Source organism: Nomascus leucogenys, chromosome 3 (assembly GCF_006542625.1).
Source record: "Nomascus leucogenys isolate Asia chromosome 3, Asia_NLE_v1, whole genome shotgun sequence".
In the NCBI taxonomy this organism is placed as follows: Eukaryota; Metazoa; Chordata; class Mammalia; order Primates; family Hylobatidae; genus Nomascus; species Nomascus leucogenys.
Window position 1 is genome coordinate 37,366,280 of NC_044383.1, and position 19,900 is coordinate 37,386,179.

The 19,900-nt window shown below is 43.7% G+C and overlaps 1 protein-coding gene across 1 annotated transcript in view; it reads left to right on the forward strand.

Annotated features, from left to right (window-relative positions):
• The first annotated feature begins 2,771 nt into the window (after positions 1–2,771).
• Positions 2,772–19,900, forward strand: part of BLNK (B cell linker) — a 79,330-nt gene continuing 62,201 nt past the window's right edge. Inside the window, exon 1 of the mRNA XM_030809132.1 lies at positions 2,772–3,007. Within this exon, the coding sequence (XP_030664992.1) occupies positions 2,961–3,007 (47 nt within the window). The 5' untranslated portion in view covers positions 2,772–2,960. The remainder of the gene's footprint in view (positions 3,008–19,900) is intronic.

Genomic DNA, 19,900 nt, shown 5'->3' on the forward strand with positions numbered 1-19,900 from the left:
ATTTCTCATCTGTGAATCTAGTGATTCATTAATTTCCATGTCCACTGCGCTATGTAGACCTACCTTGAAGGCTTATCATGGTATATTGTTCTGTGTGTGCTGTGGAACCACATTGTGTGGTCTCATTCCTTTCATAAGTTACCAACTAAGACTTGGTATCATCAGTTTCCATCTTTGCATTAACCTTTTTGGTAATCCAGTTATGGTGGCCTGTCATTTGTATTTTGACTTTCGTTTATGGTGCATTTGTCACATAAAAGTTTAAATTTATATATATCTAGATTTATCACTGTTTTTCCTTTTTGTGTTTTGCTTAAAAAGGTTTTCCCCAGCCGGGCGTGGTGGCTCACACCTGTAATCCCAGCACTTTGGGAGGCCGAGGCGGGCAGATCACAAGGTGAGGAGATCGAGACCATCCTGGCTAACATGGTGAAACCCCGTCTCTACTAAAAAATACAAAAAATTAGCTGGGCGTGGTGGTGGGTGCCTGTAGTCCCAGCTACTCAGGAAGCTGAGGCAGGAGAATGGTGTGAACCCGGGAGCCGGAGCTTGCAGTGAGCCAAGATCGTGCCACTGCACTCCAGCCTGGGCCGTCTCAAAAAAAAAAAAAAAAAAAAAAAAAAAAAAAAAAAAGGTTTTCCGCACTTCAAAATTAGAGTCAAATAATTTAAAATTTTCATTTAGTCATGGAGCAACTTAGAAGCCAAAGCAGTTGTGGCAGGCCTGGAACATTAGGCTGTCACACTGTACTTCACATGGGGCAAAATGTCCAGTCTGGAAACGCAGTCTCTCATTTTCATCATGTTCGACTAAATACAGTAAAAAGAAGAAAGACAAGTGGCTGTAAAAAGAAAAAGCAGAAGTGTAACCTTTGCCTCTGGTCTTTTTCTCTGGGGAAATATGAAGTTGTCAGCCAGGTGTTGAGCAAAGTTGTTGGTGGAGAGAAAAGTCAAGTGACTTATGGGGTGCATTTTACAATAATTCAGAAAGAACGAGCTGACTATTATCATCTCATTCAGTGAAGCCTGAATTTCCTGATCTTTGATGACACTGTATGTGCTTTTACCATGCTAGTCTACTTGTTTCTTTCAGTTATGAACTATGGGAGAGGAGGAGGAGGCAGGGTCTAGAGCTCCTTCAGGATGCACTGCAAGAAAATTGAGCAGCCAGATTGGGGAAAAATGAATGATGGCAGGAGACAAGCACTTGCATTTTTCTCATGCAACATTGCTCTCTTGCTGGCCTGGCCAAGTCAGTGGCCTGGCCAAGCAGAAGGGCCCCACCCTTCAACAGCTCTGAAGATTCTGCTCCTAAACATCTGGTCAAACCAGAAATTCATAGGCAGTGATGAATGTGAATAATCAAGGTTACCTGGAGAAAGACAGAACATCCATTTGTGCAAAGAAGAGGCACAGGAGGGAAGAAATCCATCCACGGTTTCCACCTCTACCATTGCCGCTGTTCCTTCTCCCCCTCTGTCTCCTCCTCCTCCGCTTCTTCCTCCTCCTCCTCCTCTTCCTCCACCTCCTTCTCCTCTTCTGTCTTCTCCTCTTTCCCCACTGTCTTCAGCCAGATCTTGGGTCTGCAACAGGAGAGGTAACTGAGAGCTCTTTACTTTGTCCCGCTGTGTATTCTGACCCAGGAGAAGACTGGTTCCCTTGATAAATGTTGGAAATGTGTACTTTATTCCACAAGCGTGAGCAGGGCATTCTCAATGGCTGCAGAAAAGTGTGTCCAGGTACAAAAGGTCCCTTCCCTCCCATTTTCTTCCTCCCTGAGCCTAGACTGCGGGCTGCTCTTTAAACAACAGATAAATCAGCATTTTTCAGATTAGGCAGAAGGAAATATAAAGTCTTCCAGGAGGGAAGTAGAGTTCTCTGAATAGGTTCAGCCCCTACAGGTATGGCTCCCTCCTCCCAGCCTCACCCCACCTGTCCGAGCTCGAGATGGCCTCGTGTCTGGCGTGTCACTGGGTGTGATGAGCAAGTGGTGGACAGGACAGGAAGAGGCAAATGCAAGGAGGGGAGTGGCATTCTGCTTTTAGGACTTCAGAATGGCCTGATGTAGGAATTGCATTGTTGTGAAACTGTTAGATTTGTTCTCATCTGACTTTTGGGTACATCCTGGTTTGTTTGAAAGCAACTGGCTATCGGCAAGCTAACTCCTGACTCTATCAGGCAATAAGGAGGCTGCATATCTTACAATGGAGTTCATCTCCCCTTTCCTGAGTCATCCATCCCTACCCCCAGATGAACAGAGAATTGCCCATCCCATTTTAAATAGAGCTCCAGAAAAAGAGAGACTCTAATTCTCTGAGTAAACTGTTACCACCATGCCACTGCCAACCTGATATTTATTTTTAAACGTATTGCCCGCATCGGGGGGTAGGAAAAAGCACAAAAATGCGATTTTTATGTAATGGTTCTGTAAGTAGAAAAAGCTTATCCATGACTTTATGCAAATAAGCAGAAAGTCTCCAAGAGAGGTTCAGATGGACTTGATTACTCTGCTTTTCCTTGAGCCCAGGAAGTTCCCAGTTATAGCACGCACCTGCTGGAAACAGACTATATGTGTTTGGGACAAACAGGAAGTAGTGACCAGCCAGAAACTTGTCCTAACCTGGTTACAAATCTGATTGTAAAAGAAAGCAGCTGGAAAGAAATTTGCATGCCCAATAGGTTTCATTATTAAAGTTTACACAAAGTGGAGTAATCACCAAGCTGGCTGGCTATCCAGATCACATGATTATGTAGAAACATGAAACTTGATTATGTGCTCGGGCAAGTTTTACTTCTCCCTAGAGCAGGGGTGTTTGCCAGCAGCCTGCACTCTCGGAAATCAGACTTGAGTGGCCGGAACCCTTAAGACCAGAGGCTTACCATGCTGCTCCCTAGGAGGGCCAGGAACTGCTGACGTGACCACTGGACAGTTATTCGTGTCTCTTACAATTACCAAACAGAATGGACAAGCTTAATAAAATAACCGTCCCCGCCAGTCAGAAGTTGAGGTAAGATTTTCCCCACCCAATACTTACCCTTCTTCATCTCCTTTTTTTTCCCCCAATGCTCTTATGGCATCTCAGAAATACTGAAATCCTGGCATGCTTTGCTAGTTTCCAGTGAGTGGCACTTACTATAGGGAAGTGGACTGAGCTTTTGGGAAAAGCATTGGGTGGCACTTGCTATAGGGGAGTGGACTGAGTTCTTAAAGGAATGTGTAGGAACAAGAGAGACTTGCTTTAGCTGCCTCTTACAATAAAGTGTAAAGCTCTGGAAAGACAATAAAACAAATGCCAAGGGCTTAGATTCTACTGAAGGTCAACTTTTAGAATCTGAATGCAACCAACTTTTCTAAGGAAGGGTTTCTCTAAACTGAGTCCTCACCCATTTTATTGCAGGTTACTATTTAATTTTAAGGATAGCTGTAATCATTTGTTATTCATTGTTTTATTGTCTCATTTATTTTGTGGTTGTATATTACAAGTGTGTTTGGGGGGATTAGATCTGTCTTTCCAACGCCCTCATGTCAATGTAACAATGATCTATAACAAGTCTCTCAAAAAGAATAAACCAGAAGCGGCCCCATGGGCGTGAGTCAAGGAGCTATGGAAAAGACAACTTCCCCAAATGTTGCTTTTGAAGGTCTTCTTTTTGTCTCATTGTAATAGCATCATGGCTTTCAGAGACTGGAACTTTTAAAGTTCAGGGAGTGTTTTTTTTTTTTTTCACATTTTTAACAGTTTTTTTAAATTATACTTTTAAGTTCTGGGGTACGCGTACAGAAGGTGCAGGTTTGTTACATAGGTATACATGTCCCATGGTGGTTTGCTGCACCCATCAACCCGTCATCTACATTAGGTATTTCTCCTAATGCTCTCCCTCCCCTAGCTCCCCACCCTGACAGGCCCCGGTGCGTGATGTTCCCCTCCGTTCAGGGAGTGTTTTCTATTCTGACTACATATTGGAAATTAGCCAAATGTTCAGGGGGTGATGTGACACGTGTAGCAGACAAGTAATCACAGATAACAAGGAGCCAGAGAATTGAAGCTTTTGAGACAATATTTAAGAGAAAGTCTGGAATTGGCAGAGGGACAGCCCTTCACAGTAGAATACAGGTCTTATGCGTAGGAGGTGCTTGGTAAAAGGTAATGTGAAATGCACCAATGGTCTGGGATCAGTAGGCAACATCAGCTGCGTTCAACCATTTCAAGAACATTCTGTTGAGTGCTGCTGTGTGATCAGCACTGACGGGACAAGAAGGCACCTCATTCTTGCCCTTGGTCTCAAATAGCTACACCCTCATGAGGGGCGGGGGTGATACAATGGAAGCTGTAAGTGACTGAAGAAATATAAGAAGAGACTTAGAGTAGCGGGAGGAGGTTTCATAGAGAAGATACTTTTAAGGGGTAGGCTTTGAGAGGTGGGTAAAATTATAAAATACCAGAGAATTGGAGGAAACATGTTATGTGCTGGCAGGGAGGAAATACAGAGGCTGTCACTCAAAGCTTAACACAAGTATGGTCCATTTGTGGGATGGTGAGGAGAGTTTTCTGTCCAGCGGAAACTAAAGAGTAGGGAATGTGGAACCTGAAGGTCCTGGTATGATGGGACACATAGGGTGGGTCCAGGTTGCAATGGATGGTGAGTGCCCTAACCAAAGGAAGTTGGAGAACAGGTTATGTTGTTAGCGATGTCATGACAGTAGGCTTAAAAGAGCCTGGTAGGATGCATTGGAGTGGGAGGGACACTGGAGGCAGGGATCTGGTGGGAGGGAGGAGCGCTTAAGTAACCCAAGCATCCAGGGTTGTAGGCCTGGACTTGGGACATGGCAGTGAGAAGGAAGAGGGAAAGGGAGGGCAGAAAGACATGGCAAAGAAACTAACTAGGCACACTCCTCTGAAAGAACAGGAGGATTCCAAATGTTTTTTTTTCAGACATATTCCATAATGTAGAACTATACAGAAACGTATTCTCTTTCAGGGAATCTAGATGGGAATTTAAGTAAAGGTGCTAGAACTTAAACTCATTTTATGATTCCTCCCTTTGGGACAAAGTCCAGCTTGATCACAGAGCAGCTGATGGGCAATATACAACCATAGATTATGGGATAGAAGACCAAAATTATACCATGAATAATCATACACTACACTCATCTGCTTACATAAAAGTAACTTTTTTTCCACTTGATTACTCAGTTGTCTTTATAGAATCATCCTGTTGTGGTAAAATGTACTGTTGACGTGGAACTTTTCAAAGAAATAAAATTGTAAACTCAATGGGCTCGAAGCACCATCTTAACTCTTTTCCATAATCAGATAGATGGGATGGTGAGGAGTCAATAGATGAAATACTTGCCTCCTGTGATTTGTGTCCTCTGTCCTGACTGGTTGACATCAATTCTGAAGGTTGATTAACCATGTAATTATTTGGCACCAGATGACCATAAAAGTGGACAGTTATGTTTATACTCTTAGGCTTAGGTGAGAATTTGCTCAAATTTTTAGCCACAAAAATAGAAAGACGGTGAGTGTCTAACCAGAGGACTGAAAAGAATGACCTTGATCCAGGGAGTATATTCCCAGGACTGACAAGAGAGTGGAGCAGAAGGAATTACTAGGAGGAGAGGGGAAGCAGAGTCGTCCAAGGAAAGGAGGGCATGCAGGATTGGAAGGAGACAAGGAATTCTCAAAATGAAGAAGAAAAGGAATGTTCTGGATGAACCCAGTTGGGGACAGGTCATCACCTTGAGAGTTTCTGCTGTATAAGAATAGAGATAGGTGAGATGGCTAAGTTGCTTGTGACCACAGAGAGGTGTGAGCACAGATTCTCATGTTTTTGCTCCCACCGAGGCCTGCTAAAGTAGGCTTCTCTGTTAGTAGGAGTCCATAGACACTTAGGGTCTTTTTGTTGATTCTTAGCCATGATTTTCCCTTAATTGTATAAGGTAAAGATATCATCAGAAACCCAGCTAGACCTGGGTTCTCAATCGTTCCACAGTAAACATTCCTATGATCATAAAAATTTCACCTTTCTAGGGGAACATTTCAAAATTTACAATCCTGAATCACTTTGCAAGTATCCCTTTTCAAATTAGTAAAACTAACTTGAAAATGACATGTTTAGTTTTTAATAACCTCCCAATTGACTCATCATCTGTGCTTGTGTATTTTTCTTTGTAGCATAAACAAACACATACCTCCTCATTTTTACAACTAGAAAAGGTCTTTGACACAAGTGTGGTCAAATTGGGTCTCCCCAGTTATCTTACTGATTAAAGAATATGGCATTTTTCCATTAGAAAAATCAAGATTTGTGTGATTTTAGGCAAGACTGCCTAATCTCCTTGGTTTCCTCACCTGTAAGATAAAGATAATAATAACAGTACCAATGTCATAGGGCTATTGTAAGGTTTAAATAAATTTTTCTGTGAAGCAACTGGCACATAGTGATTATAGGATTTTTAAAATAGTAGCTATTAATATCATTACTGTTGTTATTCTAATTCTATAGTTGTGTAATTGATTTTCTGAAGATAAACAGGGGCTTTCCATTGATCCCCGATAAGTTTCATGTTGGTTCCATTTCTTCTTTCTGGCTATTTTGACTATTTTGTCTATTGATTCTGACATCTGTGACACTTGGCTTTGCACGGACTGCAGATGTGACAAACATTCCTTCTCTGCCTTCATCTAAGTGACTGATAATATTAAGCATGACAGAGCCCTGCCGTGGGTGTCTGGGTCTTCCTGGTAGGGGTCTCACTGAGACCTTATCTAATGGATTCTGAGACATGCCCTCTCTTCTCAGGGCTTGGAGTTTTCAACTGGAGTTTTTAGTTCCTTGATTTTTCTGGTTCAGTTCTTCAGAAACAAATTCACCTTCTTTTCACCTTTCCACAACTAGCTGCCTCTCAGATCCTCCCTGTTTGGTCGATGGTATCCTCGTCAGCCCTCACACTGACTCACCCTTCCCTCTCCACTTCAGCTGACACCCACTCCCGTACCACACCCTGCAGGTTTTCTTTATGGCTCTTCCATATATGCCTTTTCTTTCCTTTTCTTCCACAACACCCTGGATAGGTTCTTAGCTCCCCCATGTCCCCTATGTTTGTTTGGTTCAAACTACAAAATGAGAACATTTCCCAAAGTCCCTCTCAGCTCTGATGCTGTGATCCTTTAAGCACAGAGACCACGTCTGACATATGTTACATTCTCGAAGGCTACCATTTTGTCTCAGGACTCTCAGGAAATATTTCTTGATATATTTAGAAGGAGCATGCCATTGGGGCCCAACAGGGCTGATTCTAATGGCAAGTTACTAGCTGAAGCCATTCAGTTTCTCTACACCTCAGTTTTCCCAGCTGCCAAACGAAACTAGAGATGCCTTCCTCACAGGCTTGTGTGAAGACCAAATGAGACAACATGGACTGAAGTTCCCAGAACAGTATTTGCCCCTTAGTCAGTATACCAAGTCAATAAAAAGCAAACACAACCACCAGTACCTCAACCCACCCATGCTGAGTGGCATTTGCTGTCTCTCTTGCTCTTCATATTTGTGGTTCCAACTCCTTTTAACTGGGGTGGCAAAGTTCAGAGGAGCTGCAGGCAGGAGGCGCAGCATCTAGTGGTGGAGATTAGATCCACTTCCTGGACAGTCTGGTTTCCCATCCCCTCACACTGCCTATCTGCATCCCATTGGATGAGAAGCCACTTAACTGGGCCATCTTGCACCACACCAATGGCTGGACTACCCAGAGCAGCTGAGAAGGGTTCTTTCTCCCTGTGCGCAAGCCACATGGGAGCCACGTTATCAGAAACTGGCTTAGTGCGAGTGGACTTCAGAGTCATCAGCCAAGAAAACGCAAGGCAACCTCCTCACCCACTCTGGGCATGGCTGTGCTAAGAAAACCCTAAACCAGAGTCCACATGTCCGAAGAACCTCTCTCTCTCTTCTGGACCCAGTGATTGTGTACCATGGCTGAAAAACACCCTCCTCTTCACACAACATGTTTCCAAATGGACTATGATACAATCGATTCGGTTTCCAAGGACCAAATCACAGTTATTTTCCAGCCTTGCCTCCTAGATTACTGGATTGAAAAGAACTGGACTAGTGCCAAACTCTTCAGGCATGTATTTACAGACCATCTCTTGTTTTCTCCCTACAGGTGATTTAACCCCATCTGTTCTTGGGAGAATTTATCAGCTTGGTTCATTTTCAAAGAAGGTCTTACATGAGCAAGAAAAAAAGGGAGAGAAAAATTAAAGGATAGCTTATTCTAGGGAAATTAAAACACTTGGCTTTCTTTGGCTTCTTAATAGATTCCACGGAAGCATCCTTCCCCAGCCTCCCGCAAGACATAGCTGGATCATTTTGATCAATGGTTCTCCATCAGGGACAATTTTGTCCCCTAGGGAGCATCTGGTTGTCACAACTGGGGAGTGTTACAGACACTAGTAGTTAGCCCCCAAGGATACTGCTAAATATCCTACATTGTACAGGGCAGTCTCCACAACAGAGAATCATCTGGCCCAAAATGTCTATATTGCCACGTTGAGAAACCCTGATTCAGACTAAGTGGAATGTTCTCTTCAGAACAATAAGCAAATATTCATTTCTATTTGCTTATAGTGACAATATGTATTTAAAGTTCAGCATAGGCAATACATATCTTTGCCATTGTTGTGGTCTTTGCTCAGATCACACTGGGTTTCCTGTCTGGCATGATTTGGATGAGGGACTGCCTAGAGGAGGGGCAATAAATCCTTAGGCCTGCCTTTCAATTTGATGTTCCTTTTAAAAAGTTGTGTCAAACAAAACTAGATCCCATGAATTATATGCACCACTGAGGTATAAATTGCTCTCTCCTGGGTAGAAAAGTGAGAGCAGGAAAAGATTTCCAGACATAAGGTCATCTTGGAATAAATAGTCTGTTTCCACTTCTTCAAGTAGACTGAGCAAATCTTGAGTGGAAATTCTTAATGTTGAGGTAAAAAACATATTATGTGATAATAAGCCATTAAGAAGTTCAAGGGCTTGTGAGTCTGATCCAATGGCCAAATTCTGGCTGGGTGTAGTGAGTCGTGCCTGCAACCCCAGCACTTTGGGAGGCTGAGGCACGAGGATTGCTTGGAGCCAGAAGTTCAAGACCAGCCGGGTCAACATAACGAGACACCCATCTCTACAAAAATAAATAAATAAATAAATTAGTCTGGTGTGGTGGCATGCATCTGCAGTCCTGGCTACTTAGGAGGCTGAAATGGGAGGATCACCCAGGAGGTCGAGGCTGCAATGAGCCAAGATCATGCCACTGCACTCCAGCCTGGTGAAAGAATGAGACCATGTCTCAAAAATAATAATAATAATAAGCCTGAATTCTGGACAGAGGTGCACACGCTGTGCTTGTCCTAGAGCAGAATATGTTGCCTGAGGACATTGGATAAAAGACAAAGCAGCTGGTGGAGGAGAGATGAAATGCGTTTGCTTGTCCATCCTTTAATCTTCTTGGTTATATGTGAAAATTCTGTGGCAGTATCCAAGAGGCATGTATTTGGAATAATTCTTCCATGAGCTGGGAGAGTTTCTGGAGCAGGATTCACCCTGTCTTGTCTCGTCTCCCTGTGGCCAGTGTGTATATATTTTTTTGAAACCGATGGGTAGGTTTTAAGGGTTCAATCTTTTTCATTAAAGACTTTTTTCCAGCTCTATTAAGCATTTCTATGTCTCCCCTGCCCCCCTCCAAAATAACTCTTTAAATTGGTTTTGATTGTATCTAGATCTCAGGAAACGCTTTGTGTGATTGTTCTGCATATTAGGAATGATGAGAGGAGGTCTATGTGAAGGACCCAGGGTCCTGTGCTCAGAAGAGCCTGTGTTGTCTGTTGTAATGTCAGATGCTCAAGGCTTTTGGGTAATCCTGCCTCCAGGCTTGCAGGGCTGTGGTGCTCTTGCCCACTGTAGACAGAGCCTCACTAAGGAGGCCTTTTAAGTCCACCTAACCAAGACTCCGTCTCTGCAGAATGGAGGTCAGAGAGGTACTGCTACTGCCTCCCATTGGACACCCTGTGTCTCTGGATTGGTGATTACATTCCATCAGGTCCCCCTTAAATCTCACAGACTTGGGACCATTCTGCTTCTTGAGGGTGACCTTGCTTCTCTGTGTTTGCTCTGCCAGATGTTGAGGTTTAAGCGCTCAAAGGCAGCCTTAGTTTTTTCATTCCAAGTTTGTGCTGGGCTTCCTAGGCCCCTAGGAACCATGTACATTATTAAGAATTAAGAATATGATTCACCTGTTACTCCAGAAATGGGCCTCAGCTGCTGATGGTGGAATTCCAGCTCCTACCCAAGTCCCTGCTCCAGATCAAGGGAGCAGAGAACCCTGAAGTGTGATGCTGGCTGCTGTCCTCTAGGTCCCACATGACCTCAGGGTTCCCCAGCACAGCTGTAGGGAAGCAGCTTTTGTGTTGGGCTGACACTGGACACTGGGGTTGGCTGCTGCGGCGGAAACCCTCTCTCAGGAGGTTGCTCCTCTTCACTGTGTGTTGAGCCTCCTGGTTACTGGTGTATTTGTCTCCATCTAGCAATGAGCAAGAAAGTCTGACTTCACCTCTTTCCTCCCTGTGCTTTGTTCCACAGCTGAGGGCTATCTGCTGCCGCATAAAGAGCCCTCCCCACAAGCCCCTCCTCCTCCTTATTTCACCACCTTTTCCTACCTGTCCTGCCTTCACCTCCCTTCTGAAAGGGAGTCCACCGGAAGCTACACCTGCAGCCTTATTTTTTAACCTGATGTTTTCACAACACTTTTGCAGCACTATGGTTTAGGCCTCCAAACAGACCATTTCCCTCAGCCCAGCATGGCTATTTCAATGCTTATTTCAAAAGCAAGACAAAGAAGCCAGCTTGAGGGACATGTGGTGACTGCTTGCTGAGCCACACTTCTCTGTTGACCCGTTTCCTAAGGAAGGCCCTCATTACCCCAGGAGCATCCCTGCCTCCCATGCTGGCTGGGGGCCCCAGACCTACTCCAGATTCCCTTCCTTCATACATTGTAGGGAACACGCAGCACAGGTCCCTAGCTTCCTGGGCATGTGGCCATACAGTCGCACAGGGTCCTGTGCTCAGAGCTTGTGCCTGGTTTAATGCTCTGCTGTTGCAGTCCTGAAATTCTTAACAATTTCAACCAAGGGGCCCTGCATTTTCATTTTACACTGGGCCCCAGAAATTATGCAGCCAGTGCTGGTCGGGAGTTCCATGAGGACTCGGGCCTTGCCTGCTTCTACAATGTGCAGAGACACAGGCTTCCATGGAGAAGCACAGAGATTCGCCTTGCGAGGACTGAAAGGACACCTCTCCAGCTCCTTTATTCCACAGGTGAGAAAGCTGAGGCCCAGAGAGGCCAGGTCACCTGTTCAAGCTCTAGAACGACCCCTCCACGTCTGCCTGTGTAATTTACTGGCCAATGTAACATTCAGGCTTTGTCTGTGTTCTTTACTTTTCATAGACGTTTGTTTTAAAATTTAAAAAGCAGTCACTTAACTAGTCAGAAAGCCTTCTGAGGATTCCTGCTGTCAGTATTTCAGGCAATTGTGTGTTCCAGGCCCAAACTTGAATTCCACACTGACTCAGGCGTGTCTGGTATCCTACTGCTATATATTTTGCAAAGAATGCTCCCACAATTGTTCATGTAATCTGAGAGTGAGTTATAATTATGAAGAGCAGAGCCGGTCTTATATAAAGACCAAGCACACAGCACCAACGTGGTATTTTAAGAGGTGCCCCTGGAAGGTGTTTTTGTCTTACTGAAAAGAAAGAATCTGGCAGACGTGGATTTGAACATTTGCTCTGCACTTACCAGCTCATGGTCTTTGAGAAGATCACTTAATCCCTTTTAGCCTCAGGTTTTTCATCTGAATAATGGGAATAATAATATCTCAATAATATATAACATAAAGCAGGGGTATTAGAACGGTACCTCTGTATACTGGAGAGTAAGAGCTCAATGAATGCCCACTTCCTCCTGGTCTGTGCTTCCCTGGTGCCCTGGATTGTGTTGTTAGAGAGGCATCTACGTGGGATACGGCAGTGTCTCAATGTTCTGGTTCAAAATTAAACATCATTAAGTGTAACAGGTTCAGGCACTGAGTCATCTGTCACTAGCACCCACGCAGGACTCATTTATCTGATAACCAACTCAGATCAAGGGGGCAGAGAGCTCTCCTACCCACTCACAGAGGTGGTTCAATCAACAGTCTAGCTGGATAAATGGAACACTGTTCAAGAACATGGTGATAAGAAGGAGGGAAAGGCCAGAGGTGGGAGACCACACCTAAGTAAACGGGAGTTCCCCAGAGGGAGGTTATGACCAAGGGCGCTTGGAGTAGAAGACAAGAAAGTCTGAGCTCATACCTAGAGTGAAATGACCCCCAGCCCCATTCCATTTTTTACCCCTTCATTTTACAACCTAACTTGGTTCAAAGTATAAAAAGCTTCAGTATGAAAAATAATTTTTAAGCATAAAAAGTGTATTAATGTCCCTACTCAATATTGAACATAACCGGAAGGAAAGAGTATTTCATTTTAGTGCAAATAACTATTAGAATCACATACAAACATGAGAACTATAATTTCAAAAAAGAAAATGGCAAATGTAATACAAAATCATGGAAAAAAATGAACTGTCTACATATATATGATTGTTTCGGCTTTTAGATGATCTTTACAGCCTGTTCAGGGTCAAAGTTCTCTTTTTTACCATGGCAGGACTTCTGATTTCACATCATCTTCATACTCGAAGATCATCACAGTTGCCAAACCAATCTTAGATGATTGGGCTTAATATACCCGATGCTACCTATTAGGGTAAATTCTGTTAACAACCTCATAGCATGATGAAAACAAAAGCTATTCATGAAAATACCTCAAAAGTAAATTATTTTGAAAATCTGCTTTAAAATTGCTAATGACTGCTTCATGGGTCTGGGGTTTTATTTAGGGGTGATGAAAATATTCTGGAACTAGGTAGTGGTGGTGATTGCACAATATTGTGAATTTACTAAATGCCACTGAGTTGTACACTTTAAAATGGGTGAAATGGTGAATTTTACATTATGTATGTTTTACCACAATTAAAAAATTGATAATTAAACAATTTCCTATATTTACCATAAATGAGTGTATTTTGGGGACCCATGATTATATGTTTTTTTGACCCACTAGATATTGTTGGCCGGGCACAGTAGCTCATATCTGTAATCCCAGTACTTTGGGAGGCCAACGTGGACAAAGCCCTTGAGCTCAGGAGTTTGAGACCAGTCTGGGCAACATGGCGAAACCCCATCTCTACAAAAAATACAAAAAATTAGCTGGGCATGATGGCACATGCCTGTAGTTCTAGCTACTCAGGAGGCTGAGGTGGGAGGATCACTTGAGCCAGGGAGGTTGAGGCTTTAGTGAGCCGAGATAATGCCACTATACTCCAGCCTGGATGACAGAGTGAGACCCTGTCTCAAAAAAAAAGATATTGTTTCAAAGTTTTTATTTAAATGTATTATTGACAAACATTTGTAGATGCTTTTAATGAATTACAATGCTTCCTTTCACCCCTACCCCTACATACAAGACATTCCCAATATCTTTGTTTTCTCAGAGCCAAGAAGAATTTAACTGGGTCAAACTTTTTCAATAGATAAGAAATGCCATCCCTTAAAATCACTCTTTACTTCTTGAAAATATCTTTGCTTTTACCTGCAGAAATGGATGTCAGGACAAGTAGATGACAATACTATATATATCATGCCATGTAGATATAGCCAAAGTTCCTTTTTCCCCCATTAAGTTAATTTTTAAAAGAACATATTCAAATTCTTAAGACACTTTTATTTTCTGGAATTATGTAGAATTGCATTTTCAGAAACATGGCTAGAACTACTTATCAGTCGCTTGGTTTTACAAACCTGTTGGCAGCTGGTTCGATTTAAGAGACATCAGTTTCGCATTTTTATGCTGGTAGAGGACAGACAGTGAACACAGGCACAGTGCAGCTGTCAGCCCCTCATCAGAACAATGAGCACATCAGAGTCAGACACAGTGAAGGGACTCAATGACATAACCTCTTAGCGTTCTTCCAAACCTAAGAGTCTGTGTCATCTATGAACACGGGAGTCTCCCTTAACTTTTTTGGTTTTTGCAATCTGCTCTTATGAGGAAGTTTCCCTTTATCCAAGACCTCTGCCGGGTGGGTGGTGGCAGCAGGGTCCAGCAAGCATTCCAATGTGCTAAAGGAAAGGAAGGTGTTGTATCCCTGGAGGCCCCAAGGACTACTGGCCCCTGAAGTCAGAGAGGGGAAGGGCCATGCCAATTTCAGCCGTCAAATCAAGTGACCAAGCTTCTAAGAACTTCTTAAGGCAGGTATGGCATCATTTCCTTGCCATCTCATCAGTCCCAGGGTGGTGCGCCTGACGCCTAACTGCCTCTGATAGCGTAAATCCTACCAGGGTTTTTGAAGGACACAGGGTATTAGTGGAATCATCCCTACTCCTGCTTGTGCCAAGTCAGCCCAATTTCTGACTGCTTATAACCAAGCTCAGCCGTTCAGACATGCCAAAGATTACCACAAAATATCTGCAGATCTCAGTAGGAAAAAAAAGAAACAAGAAAAAAAAAAGGTAGGGTGTGAACTGCTTGGAGAAACTTACAAATTACTTTACACGGTTAATAAGTGGATAGTAAGAAAAGCCCTGGCAGCAAGATGCTCGTGTGTAAGGGAACACAGCCCCTCCACTCCAGGACCCTCAGGGGGCCTTTCTGCCTCGGGTGTTGAGAAAGGATGCATGGATTATGGTGGTGTCCTTCCAGCTGCTCTGTTCAGCCACCCTACTTCTGAGCACATTCCAGACCCTAGAGGGCCGCTACCGCTTTCCCTCCTGACTCCCACGTGCCCTACCCCCTCTCCTTCCCATTTCCCCTGCCATCTGTCCCTTCTTCTTTTTACTCTCCCTCTTCCTCCCAAAGTCTGAAACAGGCGCTTAAGAGCCAACGCTCCCCTCTAGAAAAACGTCTAACCTTGGGGACCAATAGCAAGGCAGGGGTGGGGGCACATGTGTCACAGTGAAGATTACTGGGCTGGTAGAGGGAATGAATGCTGTCTCCAGGGACAGAGAGGAAGGTATCCAGAGAGGTACATAGGTGCTGAAGCCAGTCACCTGCCCTGGTAAGGGGCCAAGTTGAAACAAGTTAGCCTGTATCATCCAGAGTGGGTTGAGAGCATGGGCTCTGGAGTCAGACCTGATTTTGAATTCCAGCTCTATCATTTATTTGCTGTAGGATCTGGGCAAATTATTTAACCTCTCTGAGTTAAATTTTCTCATCTATAAAAACAGGGATAACTACAACTATGTGAATATATTAATGCTATTGAACTGGACACTTAAAAATGGTTAAGACGGTAAATTTTTTGTTATGTGTTTTTTTTATCACAATATAAACATGGGGATAATAGGACCTCCCTCACAGGGTAGTTGTGAGGGTTAATGAGATAATGCTCACAAAGTACCTAGTACATAGTGAATGCTCAATAAATGCTGGCTTTTGCCGTTATTGATTTTCCAAGTCTGATCACTGGCATGCATGATGCTTCTTTCAACAATGGCTTACTGGGCTTGTACTATAAACACAGCTCTGAACTATGGCATAAGAAGGTGGGGGGTATCTCTGGCCATGGAGGTACCCCCCACCTTCTCTAGCAGGGGGCTCAAGCCTTGTGTGGAAGGGGAAGGAACCGGTATGACTAAAAGAGTTGGAGGAGTCCTCAACTAAATTAACCTCAGGGCAATCACAAAATTTCCCTGGAATTTAATTTCCTCCCTTGGTATAACAGGAGGTTAACCCAGGATATTCCCAAAGTCTCTCTCACTTCCAAATTGCTGTGACTACCTTAATTATAGGCAAAATTCAGAGTCAGCTGTATAGTCTGAGACACTCATGATCTCTGATCTCTTTGGGCTTCAGTATCTGCATCTGTGAAATGGAGGAGAAGGCCACTAACTCGACCTTGAGGGGTTTGTTCATATTATCACACCATGGAAGGGACTGCCAAAGCTGTCAAAACTCTGCCAGCTCCACCATGAGCTCACTCACCAGAAGGAAGCAGCCTCTAGTGCTGAATTTGCAAATCTAAATATAATTCTTGTTATTTCATAGCAAGGCCAGGCTGGAGGAAGTGAGCATTAGGAAGTCGGTGCCAGAAATGGACAAGGCTTTAGAAAGAGTGGAGGGGGAGAAGTTGTCATAGGAGTCCTGCTGCATGCAAATAACAGGATAGTCACTAAAAAGTATCATGCTGCTTCAAAACGATGGGTTGGTGGCCAAAGACTTCAGCTTTAAGACAGAAGTGACCTGACAGGAGGATGTTTTGTGTGAATCAGAGAATTCTCCAGTCTGCCTATATCTGTCCTCTGGCTTCACATAGGCCAGAAGGTTTCTGTCATGTGATAAGGTGGTAAAAGGGGCCCCTTTCCTGCATTACAAGAGGGTCAGTTTGTGTTCAGGTTAGCTCTGTCGTCTGCATGTGCCATGCCCAGTGTGCACACACTGAATATTTGTGGAATAAAACAAAATGAGTCATGTATAAAACAGCAAATCATGATATTAAATTTTAAGGGGTAACCCTCACTAATAAATTGATACAAATAGTATTTAATATAATATTTTAAAAATCAAAATGAATGCCCAAAAATCCATGACGAAGAAACTACTGGAATTTTAAAGGAAGACAGAATCAGTCCTGCTGATTTATTTTGTCTCAGGCCCCAGTATGGTCAACATGGCACTTTGTCTCAGTAATGTCCTCTTTGAGAGTTGTTGGTCCTTTCACACAGCTGAGGCCCACAGGGCACTCCTAGTGTTATTCCATTGCCTTTGGTACCACGCTGTCATGAGCTTGAGGCTTGGGCCTGGCAGAGTTGCCTCCATACTGGTGTTCCAGCCACCACTGTCCCAGGCCGAGGTCCTCCTCCATTCTTCCACCCTCATCATGACACACCCTGAGGAAAGGTCTCCAAGGGCTTCCAGCAGGAAGCCTGTAACCCCCCATCTCCTTGGCCTAACACATCCCTTGACTATCTGTCTCTGCTCCCATCTTTGTCTTATAAACATCCCCTCAACACCTACTTTCCTGACACTCTCAGCTGCTCACTGGACCTGAAACATCTCAGACAGTTTCACCTCTGAGCCTTTGCACTTGCTGTTCCTGGTAACTGGCTGCTGTTCCTCACCCTTTTGATGTGACTGGAGATGTGAGATGAAAAGTCAAAGAGAAAGAGAAAGGGTTAAAGAACATTCAGAAGTTTCAAGCCTGAAGATCCAAGGATGCCAGCTTATAAACTCCATTTTCTTCCTCTTCTTCTTTTTTTTTTTTGAGATGGAGTCTCACTGTGTTGCCCAGGGTGGAGTGCAGTGGCCCTATCTTGTCTCACTGCAACCTCTGCATCCCGGGTTCAAGTGATTCTCAGGCCTCAGCCTCCCAAGTAGCTGGGATTACAGGCACACGCCACCACTCCCAGCCGATTTTTCTATTTTTAGTAGAGCAAGGGTTTCACCATGTTGGCCAGGCTGGTCTTGAACTCCTGACCTCAAGTGATCCACCCTCCTTGGCTTCCCAAAGTGCTGGGATTACAGGCATAAGCCACCATGCCTGGCCCTTTTTCTTTTTCTTATTGTCAGTTTTCGATTTTCTATCATACAGCTGTTTTAAAATTTAGTAACAAAAATAAAATATACTATATTAGTGGCATCTTAAAAAGAAACCCAGAGTCAATTATATTAAACATGTAAAAAAGGAGGAAGTCAACTAGAGAATCAGCAGACCTAATGAGGAACATTAATTTTTTTATTTTTAAATTAAATGCATTTAAATGTATTTAAATTTTAAGTTTAAAAAAGTGTTTTTAAAAATCCATTCATAGTAAAAAGTATTCATGGATGCATTTTTGTTTCTATATAGGCCAAGGAAAACATTACAGAGATTTCTACTCCAAATTGATTTTAGAAACATATAAATTGGAGATACCAGGTCAATTGTACCAGCACAGATGTTCTAAGGATACCCAAGTATATGTGGATAAAGCAAAGGGCTGAGCCAGCAGCCCCCAGGGGTTCTTGCAGTACTTGAACTCCTGACCTCAAGTGATCCACCCTCCTCAGCCTCCCAAAGTGCTGGGATTACAGGCATGAACCACCACGCCCGGCCCTTTTCCTTTTTCTTATTGGCAGTTTTCAATTTTCTATCATCAAGCTGTTTTAAAATTTAGTAACAAAAATAAAATTTCTATATGAGCACGGAGCTCACGGTGAGACTGAGTGACTCTGAGCCATGACAAAAAGCTCAGGCTTGATTCAGTAGACGCCGGGGAGCTGCTGCACTCTTGAGGAGGGAGTGATCTGTTGAAATCCAGGTTTTAGAAACATTCGCTGAAAGAGGCCCTAACAAGCCCTCACAGCATGTATGGGAGGGCCCTGCTGCCAGCTGCTGCATTTGCCTGTTGTAAAGGGGAAAGTGTAGGCTTAGGTCTTGGCTCAGAGAGGAGGACCAGCCCTATGAACATTGAAAGGATGAAACTCAAGAACTGGACCTGAGGTTAAGATGCGGGGGATGAAGAAGGAAGGATTTATTTGTTCTGTTTGTTTACAAAGAGTCACTTTCATCTGAGACACTCTTTAATCCATTCCTACATGCAAATTAAACAGGGGTTTTCTCTGATTAGCAATGCTTTGCATTCCACCCTTTCTGAAAGACAAATGAAAAAAAAATCCTGAAACCTGCCTTTCATTTTCCTCTGTGACAGCACTAAAGAGCTACAAGGAAAACAAGATGTTTTTTGATCTTCTTATTTCTACTAAACTTTTTAAAAAAGTACTTCTTACAGATAATATCATCTGTTAAATCATCTCCTGTATTTAATAAAAATTATTGGAAAAGTGTTTTTGTCAAATATGTAATTTCTTGGACACCTCTTGTGATCTGGCCGAAATATCTGCATGAAGCTGCCCTCCCCGTGCCCTCTTGGCCCTGGAAGAGCTCGCTGTCCTTCAACTCCATCCTTCCTGAACTTGTTTATTCTTCTACGTGCCTGTGGCTGTTCTCAGCCTGCAGATACCCTTCTGTGGATTCTCTCTATGGATTCCTCTTGTGCTCTCATGGCCAGACGATCTTCCCTGGGGTATGTACAAAGTTCTCCTATCCTGATAACACTGTCAGTGGTTCTTAACCTTGGCTGCACATTGGATCCCCTGAGAGCCAATGATTCTGGTTTAAATGGTCGGGGGCAAGGCCTGGGTATCAAGATTATTAAAAGTCCCCTAAGTGATTCTAATGTGCAGCCAAAGTCAAGACCGTTTCTTTAACCTACCTTTTCATCCAAGGAGATGCAGAAAGATTGCCAATTGATGTAAGGTCTAAACTTCAATTCATAAAGGACTCATTGAAGGGCCAGGTGTGGTGGCTCACGCTTGTAATCCCAGCACTTTGGGAAGCCGAGGCGGGCGGATTACCTGAGGTCAGAAGTTCGAGACCAGCCTGGCCAACATGGTGAAACCCCGTCTCTACTAAAAATACAAAAGTTAGCCAGGCGTGGTGGCAGGTGCCTGTAATCCCAGCCACTCGGGAGGCTGAAGTAGGAGAATCGCTTGAACCTGGGAGGCGGAGGTTGCAGTGAGCCGAGATCACGCCATTGTACTACAGCCTGGGGGACAAGAGTGAGACTTCGTCTCAAAAAAAAAAAAAAAGACTCATTGAAGAAGGCTGGGCTGTATACATTCAGCTCCTGGGGTCAGAGTCCCTGCTCTGCCACCAGGCTGCCTGGGAAGAGAAGGCAGGCAGGCTGGAAGCATCACTGTGCCCGACTTGT